Consider the following 10,751-nt stretch of genomic DNA (forward strand, 5'->3'; position numbering starts at 1 on the left):
GCATGATACTAGAAAAATGCCTAATTATGTCAAGGTATTCGACACAGTTTGTAATAACTTGACATTGTGAAGATACCGTATAAGAGTGTTTTGTATATTTTATATAAATACTTACATAATGTTTGATTAATTCTTCCCGTTCTTTGGGATTAGGAGTATAGTTGGACAGATCAGTGATGGTCTCATTACCAGAGGTGCCTGATATCGTTAATAATAATTTAATAATCCCCGCCCCATCTTCTAACGGTGTTTCTAGGGTGTGAGTTTTTTCACGATCTAACGACCCTAGATCTATCATGGCTCTGAAACAAAATATCAACGTAGAATTTGGAGAGCAAAATATATCAAACTAAATATTATAACGAACAACTTACAACCAAAAGTTGTCCAAAAAATGAAAGAAACGAATTTTCGTTCTACTTTTCTTCTTGATGAAGATAGTCAAGGCCATTAATAAAGGACAGTCACATAGCCCATCTTTAATCGCTTGTCTGCTGCCCATGGATCTTTGCTAAGTTCTAAGCCAGAGGATATGAAAATATGTAACCATAAATTAAATGACAGACCTAATATAATAATACAACAGCAAAAAAATTTTACCAAAAGACATCCCCTTCCACTGTCCCCTTTTGTAATCAAAATAGTTGCCTACCTGCCCATAAAATCATCTTTACCAGTGACATCGTGATCATAGACAGTAATTTCTAGTTGACTCGTCTGGTCGTCAAACATTCGTAGATCAAACTGTTCTTTCCACATCGGACTTAATGTTTTACTTTTAAACTATAAATATTATAATTATCAATATCATTAAAATACTGGTTAATAATGACTAGATATCATTTGATGAATATTCAATATTGTTTATCAAATCAAAGAGATCACATAGACATAGACATTGACAGAGTCTATTAAGGTAAATGCACATGCAAGAGGCAGGGCTTCATCTGTCAATCAAATGGCATACTTCTTTAGTAAAAATAACTCTCATTTGTTTGTATTGATACAGAAAGGTATACATTTGGCCTTGCTCTTTAAATTCTTTCAAACTAACACGCACATTGCAAGAAAGATTTTAATTGACTTGAAATATGTCAGTTGTGTGACCAAAACATACAGTATATTTGAGTGTATAATGCACAGTTTTTGACCCTACAAAGGGCTTGTAAATAATTCATATACACTAAAGAAATGCATCAATCACATATACTTATTCTTTAACACAGATTTTCATGCTGTGTGATCTTCAGATAACTGATACTTATGGCATCAATATTTCATTTTGTAATATACTGAAAAATATTAATCAAAATCTCAAAAATGAAATATAACAATACTTACCTTGCTTTTATATTTTTCATTACCAAGTCGAAATTTAACGTAGGGGTCACTGTATCCGTTATCATCCATGGGGACGAGATTTTTCCCACTAACCAGTACGATCGTGACTACACTACTCCAGATCTGTGATTTTAATTTCTTACTAGAATCTGAAGACTTCATACTTTTACGGAAAAACTGAAAAAAAAAAATAAAACTTGATGATAAATTTCGCTTGAGTTAATTAACTTGAATTTAATAATTGAACTAAACAACAGTTCTAGATGCTTGTTTTGTGTTTTTTTGTAGATAACTTCACTTGCTATTTATGTTCTGAAATTTTTATTATCATATTCAGTGGAAATTTGACTATCAGTACACTTAGTGTCAATCTTATTTACAATTCATAGCAAAAGTTAAACAATAACCAGAGTTCTTCATAATTAATAAACAATGCTTTCATCTTTAATTTTTTACCCACTCGCTGCCCATATTCTGTAAACATTGTTGTCACAGAGTAGGCCGGTGATTTTAAGAAACTGTTTTCTCATATCCCTCCATCTCTGGCACATCCGATTACACATGACAAGTAAAATCACCAACGGAAAAAGACAAAACAACACATCTAGATCTGCGTTCAAAACAGATCAAAAACATTCTCAAATAAAAGACCCAAAATCAGTCTTTAAGTATAAACCTAAATTCTGTATCTTGATACAAACCTTAAATTTACTCTTATGTACAGCATGACTGACTCCTACAAGTTTCTCAAAATTTTTCACAAATCCATGTCCTTCTTTTTCCTGAGCATTTAATAACACATTCATTTTGTCTGTCATTTTTATTTCTTGTGATTTTCTATGTTCCATTTTCACCCGAATTCACAGAATGTTTGAATTCATAAAGTTTTAATTATTTCTATACAGCTAAAGTTATTTCAATTATGTGAAACGTCATCTACTCCTAATTCTGTAGAAAATTTGCAAAAATGAAAACAAAATTCAAAGATTCCACGGAAAAGATAACTCAAAACACATATCTATTTATAATATGTTCTTTACTACATTAAAACCTAAATACACAGGACAAAACTGATATATACAGATATCTATCCAAACTACAATCCATGAGTTAAAGACCACAAACTAGACTACTTTGCAAAATATAATACTGAATATATAAGTCAAAGTCGAAATCACTAGGAGACAACTAGAAAACCACAATCTATTAGGTAAAGTTCTAATCACCAGGAGACAACTAGAAAATCACAATCCATTAGGTAAAGTTCTAATCACCAGGAGATAACTAGAAAACCACAATCCATTAGGTAAAGTTCTAATCACCAGGAGACAACTAGAAAATCACAATCCATTAGGTAAAGTTCTAATCACTACTAGAAAATCACAATCCATTAGGTAAAGTTCTAATCACCAGGAGACAACTAGAAAACCACAATCGATAAGTTAAAGTTCTAATCACTAGGAGACAACTAGAAAATCACAATCCATTAGGTAAAGTTCTAATCACTAGGAGACAACTAGAAAACCACAATCCATTAGGTAAAGTTCTAATCACCAGGAGATAACTAGAAAACCACAATCCATTAGGTAAAGTTCTAATCACTAGGAGACAACTAGAAAATCACAATCCATTAGGTAAAGTTCTAATCACTAGGAGACAACTAGAAAACCACAATCCATTAGGTAAAGTTCTAATCACTAGGAGACAACTAGAAAATCACAATCCATTAGGTAAAGTTCTAATCACTAGGAGACAACTAGAAAACCACAATCCATTAGGTAAAGTTCTAATCACTAGGAGATAACTAGAAAACCACAATCCATTAGGTAAAGTTCTAATCACCAGGAGACAACTAGAAAACCACAATCCATTAGGTAAAGTTCTAATCACCAGGAGACAACTAGAAAACCACAATCCATTAGGTAAAGTTCTAATCACCAGGAGACAACTAGAAAATCACAATCCATTAGGTAAAGTTCTAATCACTAGGAGACAACTAGAAAATCACAATCCATTAGGTAAAGTTCTAATCACTAGGAGACAACTAGAAAACCACAATCCATTAGGTAAAGTTCTAATCACCAGGAGATAACTAGAAAACCACAATCCATTAGGTAAAGTTCTAATCACCAGGAGACAACTAGAAAATCACAATCCATTAGGTAAAGTTCTAATCACTAGGAGACAACTAGAAAATCACAATCCATTAGGTAAAGTTCTAATCACCAGGAGACAACTAGAAAACCACAATCCATTAGGTAAAGTTCTAATCACCAGGAGACAACTAGAAAATCACAATCCATTAGGTAAAGTTCTAATCACCAGGAGACAACTAGAAAATCACAATCCATTAGGTAAAGTTCTAATCACTAGGAGACAACTAGAAAACCACAATCCATTAGGTAAAGTTCTAATCACTAGGAGACAACTAGAAAACCACAATCCATTAGGTAAAGTTCTAATCACTAGGAGACAACTAGAAAATCACAATCCATTAGGTAAAGTTCTAATCACCAGGAGACAACTAGAAAATCACAATGGATAAATTAAAGTTCTAATCACTAGGAGACAACTAGAAAATCACAATCCATTAGGTAAAGTTCTAACCACCAGGAGACAACTAGAAAACCACAATCCATTAGGTAAAGTTCTAATCACCAGGAGACAACTAGAAAACCACAATCCATTAGGTAAAGTTCTAATCACTAGGAGACAACTAGAAAATCACAATCTATTAGGTAAAGTTCTAATCACCAGGAGACAACTAGAAAACCACAATCCATTAGGTAAAGTTCTAATCACTAGGAGACAACTAGAAAATCACAATCCATTAGGTAAAGTTCTAATCACTAGGAGACAACTAGAAAATCACAATGGATAAATTAAAGTTCTAATCACTAGGAGACACCTGACATGTACCGATCTCAACCACAATCCATAAGTAACAAGCAGACAACAGTCACCAACAGACAACATAGAAAACTGATTGTTTTGTATAATCTAATACCAAAAACATTATCTTTTAAAATGAGAGAAGCACCGCGACATGCCCGATAGCAGAATATAAATATTTCAAGTAACTATGGAAACCATATCTTATTTTATCTCCAATATTCTCAATTCAATGATATTTTCTATAATCCTGCACCCGATAGTAAACAATATTAAAAAGAAAAAAGAAAAACGTCCATATTTGTCTAAGACAACAACTTAGGTTCTCAAAGGTTATGTACCACCACGTTAAAAGTTTTAGATTCAGATTTTGTGATATCATGGAACTGAAATACATGACAGACTCTAAAAACATTGCATGACATAACCAAGTAGACTGTAACTAACAACTGAAACTTTCCAAAATGATATATCCAATCAACAGCCTTCATTAAATCATATCCTTTTAAGACATTCATATCATAGTCAAATATAAACAAAATTAATAACTAACCCAATTTTAAAGGTATACTACCTCTTAGGATGACCACAAAATTGACATTGACTCAAAATCAGTCAAATATATCATCTTATATAGAGATTCTATTCTTTAGTCATGACACCTGGTAATTCTAACTGATGAATATATACTCTTATTGACCAAGTTTGAGACTTTAAATGTTATGTTCATTCTAAGAGGTAGTATTCCTTTAAAACATTCCAAACAACTATAAACTAAGCGTAAACTTTACAGAAATACATATCAGGATCCAAACAGTAATATTATCAGAACACAATCATGATCGTCAAGGCAACTCAGCGAGGAGTAACTAAGTAAGCAAGCAATTGCATTAGTGCAGAAAAAAATTTGATAGAAACTTTAATGGTTGTTTAAGCTGTTAGATTTTACGTTATCCTGGAACACATGACCATCATGGAAACTAAACAAGGAGTCTGTAACTAAGCAACTTAAACTTCCCAACTTCGCGTAAATCTTTTTCAGGCATTTAATAGAAACTTTAATGGTTGTTTAAGTTGCTAGATTTTGAGTTATCCTGGAACACATGACCGTCGAGAAAACTTGGCAACACGTCTGTAATCAAGAAAACTAAAACTTCCAAAAGACTATAACTATGGAAAAACTTTTCCAATATTTTTAATCCAAATTTGTAGAATGTTTATGCTTCTAGATTTTGCGTTATCCTGGAACACACAGCAGTCTCAGAAACTTGGCATCAACTAATCTCCAGTCTGGAACTAAGATACTGTATAATTTGGTATTCAATTCAGAATTGAGCGTGAGATATCATCATCTGTTAATTTTCACCAAGCACCATTTCTCACGTCTGCTTGTCAGGTCTGGAGGCAGACGTCAACGATATTCTAGTCAAATGTCAAAACCGTCAACACTTTCCTCGCCAAACTGTTACGATGATTCCTAATCTCAAATTAAGTTGTCTATTATATTAGCTGATGTTCATCGCAGATATCTCATCAACCAAATTTCTCTAATCAAAGGAGCTTTATCTTTTTTATAGTCTCATTTTATACCTGGCTAAATTGTTACGAGAATTCATAATCTCAAATTAAGTTGTCTATTATATTAGCTGATGTTCATCGCAGAAATTCTATCAACTCAATTTCTCATTTTATAGAAGCTTTATCTTTTTATAGCTTCATATTGTGCCTTTAAATTAAAAAATTTTTTCCTGCTTAAATTGTACGGAAATTCGTTATTACAAATGAAGTTGTCCATTATATTAGCTGATTTTCATCACAGAAATCCTAGCAACCAAATTTCTCATTTTATAGAAGCTTTATCTTTTTTATAATCTCTGTTTCTGCATGCAGATTTTGTACAATCAAATTAAACCATTTTTTTCCTCGTTAAACTGTTATGAGGTTTAGTTATCTCGAATTAAGTTGTTTATTATAATAGCTGATTCAATGTTCATCGCAGGATTCCATTAAAACCAACTTCCAAAATATTTTTTCATCACTTAATTGTAACAGAGTTGTGTTATCTGAAATTTAGTTGTCCATTTTTTTAGCTGATTCAATATTCATCCAAGAAATCCTTCCAGTCCAATTTCTCAAGTAAAAATAAGGTTTAGATTTAGCTTTTTTTTACAGGCACTCTTTATATATCCTGATTTCTGTCAAAATGATTTGTTTCATCACTTATTGTATTGTTTTATTATTTAAAATTAAATTATCCATTTCTATTTCAGCAGCTGATGATCATTGTAGAAATCTTTAAAACCAAATATTCCAATTATCTCACATTACAAGAAGAAAACACAACAAATAATATTAGAAGCAATCAAAAACACAAAATTCTACACGAAACATAACAATACAGAAGATACTAATTCTTGTAAACCAGCACAAAAATATCATCTTACAACAATGTTCAAATATTTGTTCAACGGAAAAAACAAAACAACAGTGAAGCTAGCCAGTTGTAAACCAGAATTGTTTGCTCACATGCCAATTCAACTATATAACTATCCATGTCAGAAAACACACATTTTTGCCAAATGAAACAACAAAACAACAAAATAACAGCAAAGATAGCCATTTGTGAACTCTAATCAATAATACATTGATCGAACCAATATGAGTTTTCTGTTCTTATCATCCAGCCGTCTGTATTTTTATTGTTTCGAGTTTTTCTGATAGAATTATAATTACACCAGACATCATTATTCCACAATTTACTTTTCTCAAAACAGTCTGCTTCTTCTAATTTGATTTCAAACTAAATTTGTTGATATCAGGTTCCTAGCAGGGGAGGTGGACTGGTTGTTGGTAGTGTACAAAGGTCATAACCTAACTAGAGATTTAAAAAAGGGCATCAAAACAAATTGCTCCTGATTCCACTTCACAAACAAATGGCAGCAATCAGTAGGGGGTACAGAAAAGGTATTTTCATCACTAGAAAAACAATTTGCACCCTCAAGTATACCCCTACTATATTTTTTACCATATTTATAATATAATTTTTATTCGTTTCTGCCCCAAATTATTTAACAGTGTGCATCAAATCAATTCAATTTTTCTAAAACGTTCCACGAGAGGCTGGATACTTAACGCTTCCAGTTGCCGCATTTTGAATTCAGCCCTGATAGTTGTCCCCAATCAAGTCCGTATGCCCCTATTTGTACCCCCATCCTTGGGGCACCACGTTTTTTTTGTAGTAGATCCATATATACGCAAAAGAGACTTCGGCTTACAAAAACTGAATTAAAACATATACAAAACTACACCACTGAACTGATTTGCAACGCTAAACTGAAACGAAATTGAAAGGCAAACAATGTTTCTTTTCAATGAAGCAAATAATTCATAAACATTGACAAATCCAAACCAAACAGCCTCTATCGAAAGATCTTTTCCAATAAAATTTGTTCAAGAGCTTTAGAAAAACAGCTATATTCCAAACTGTTTCCTCTTCTAGATATTTCCTGATGAAATCTGTCATAAATATGTTATGTGTAAATAAATCTAGAAGGTAATTATAACTAATATTATAGTCTATCCCCTCTTATATCATCTCTTCTTATTTCTCATTTCTTATATAATATTCTTCTTTTATTACAAAGATAATTCCCATTATTATAACAATCTGTCCTGATGAAGATTATGTATATGAAACATGTGTCAATATCATGAGATGATATCTAGTTATATATACAATAATCTTTCTTTATTGGAAAGTTCATCCCATTTTCATTACTAACTGTCCTGATAGGGACACGCGTCCACAGAATGAGATGAGCTTTAGTCATTTAGCTGTAAAATAAATCCCATGTCCATTAATATTTGTCCTGATGAGGATTATGTATCTGAAACGTCTGTCAACATCACGAGATGAGCTCAAGTAAATTAGCTAACATTAAATCCTGTATTGGAACGTTAAATCACCTTTTTATAACTAGCTGTCCTGATGAGGACTGTGTTTCTGAAACATGTATCAACAGCATGACATGAGCTAACATTAAATCCCAAATGGAAAAGTTAAATCCCATTTCCATTAATATTTGTCCTGATGAGGACTGTGTTTCGGAAATGCATGTCCACAGAATGAGCAGAGCTCTAGTCAATTAGCTAACATTGAATCCTATATTGAAAAGTTAAATCACCTTTCTATAACTAGCTGTCCTGATGAGGATTGTGTATCTGAAACTTGTCGGCAGAATGAGCAGAGTTCTATACAAAGAGCTAACATGAAGTCCTATATTGGAAAGTTAACCTCCTAGTTCAATATATACTGTTCTGATGAGAAATAGAAACGTGTCTGCACCACAATAAGAGTTGAGACTCTATGTACTGTCAAGTGAGTTAGAAAGACCAGTAGTTTCAAGTTAAACACAGTATGTAAAACAGTATGTAAATGGTGATATGTTTCAAAAAGAAATAATTAATAACCAGAGGCTGGTAAGCAGTAAAATTAGGTCTAACTTAGACAGACGAAATATTGTTTATGCTGAACAAGGTGAATATAACCTAACAAAGTCTACATCATAAATGAAAGACAAAACCCATTTACAGACAATAGTTAAACAGTAGAGATGTCATGTTTACAAATATCACCATTACAATAACTACCACAGTCAAATATCAGACAACATGGACTGAGCTCTAGTTCATCAAATAATGGAAGGTTAAATCAAGATCCATTTCCAAAACTATCAGTCCTGATGAGTAATTGTATCAGAAACACACAAGAAAAAGGTATCCTATTCTGTAAGTAAATATCGTTTATGCAAAAAAAAAAAACAACACATGTCAACTGCATGAGATGAGTTGAAGTCCAAAACTATTTGTCCTGATGAAGATTTAGTATCTGAAACGTGTCAGCAGCATTAGATGAACTTCAGTTGTCATACAAGTATAATATAATATAATATAAACGACGACGAGTCAAGTCCTTACAACCCAGACTACTTGGTTCTAAAAGGTTGTATTATTTAACCTTCTACGGTAATTCATTCATCTATATTTCCTTGTTCCTGCCATATTACAACAAACAATTTTACCAAAAAGTTATTTCATTTTTTTTCACATTATTATGTTTTGTGAATTGCTTAAATTTTATCAATTCCTTTATTTTTGCTGAAAAACCAAAGAAACAAAACACATGAAAGTAGAATTCCAAAAACTATCTGAGCAAACAAAACAGTTCGAACAACAATTCATCCAAAATTTCAAAATCAATAGCGCAAAAACAAACTTCAGATCAGCAGACAAAATGAATAAATCAATCTTTCTTTAACAGTAAAAGTTTCAACTATGTCGGTAATTAAAGAAAACAGAAAGAAAACACAAAGACAGATTTCAAAACTAAGATCAATATGTCTTGTGTACGGAAACATGCTGATATATCCACGATTTTAAAATAAAGTTGAAATAGATTGATAAAACAAACCATTTCAATTTAAATCTAAAACAAATATCACATTTATCTCCATATACTTCTAGACTCACGAAATTCCTCCATTAACACCAAATTCCTCCATTAACACCAAATAATCCATCACTTTATAAATAAATAACCACTTTCTATCCTCAAACAATTAGGCGTTGTGGGTTTGAATCCTCCTAAAGTGCTATCAAAAATTTAAGACTTTTTAATAAGGAAATTCCTCCATTAACAAAGATAAACCAATACATCAATTAATAAGCAAATAAACACTTCCATCTTCACCAAATTATGTGCTGGGGGTTCGAATCTTCCTCAAGTGTTTCTGAAAGTCAGCTCAGTGTCCAATTTCAACACCTATAATATCCTGAAATCCAGCTCCAAATCACTAATCCTCATCTATCTATCATAGCATGACAATAATCCTAGTCTTGAAAGTTATTGAAAACAATTTTAAAAACTTAACAAACCAACATGACGCTTTAAATTACATCAAAAATCACAAGAAAAAAATTGAGGTAAAAATCTAGACTAGGTTGTCTGACAGTAAATCAAATAAACAACCTGACTGTTACCTAACAACTAACAAATGTGAAATGAATTCTCATAGTGAGATTATAGAGATTAACAGATAAAGAGATTAAATAACAATCAAGGCCCTGTAAAACAATCAAGGCCCTGTGTAACAATCAAGGCCCTGTGTAACAAAAAACATTTTGACCATCTCGAGAAATACAGCAAATATTGTTTTATTGCGTTTAAAAATGTGCGCCACTACGCAGTTTTACTTAATGTACCATCGCTATACAAGACAGGTGCATTATTATTATTATCTATTATTATTATTATTATTATCTATTATTATTATTATTATTATTATTATTATTATTATTATCAAAACACTATAACACTAAAATCCAGCCAGAAATTCAGAAAATACTGTAATCTGATTGGTTGATAAAAGTAATTTAAAAATCAATTTTGGTATAATTATTATTATTATTATTATCATTATTATCAATATTATTATTATTATTATCAAAACACTATAACA

The 10,751-nt window shown here is 31.7% G+C and overlaps 1 protein-coding gene across 1 annotated transcript in view; it reads right to left on the minus strand.

Moving 5' to 3' along the window:
* The window catches only part of LOTGIDRAFT_124931 (hypothetical protein), a gene marked incomplete at both ends in the record, with an annotated part of 23,426 nt that overhangs the window by 8,009 nt on the left and 4,666 nt on the right, over positions 1–10,751 (minus strand). Inside the window, 3 exons of the mRNA XM_009061423.1 lie at positions 116–302; positions 653–783; positions 1,342–1,518. Coding sequence (XP_009059671.1) covers positions 116–302; positions 653–783; positions 1,342–1,518 — 495 coding nt within the window. The remainder of the gene's footprint in view (positions 1–115; positions 303–652; positions 784–1,341; positions 1,519–10,751) is intronic.

Source organism: Lottia gigantea, assembly GCF_000327385.1.
Source record: "Lottia gigantea unplaced genomic scaffold LOTGIsca_48, whole genome shotgun sequence".
Taxonomy (NCBI): Eukaryota; Metazoa; Mollusca; class Gastropoda; family Lottiidae; genus Lottia; species Lottia gigantea.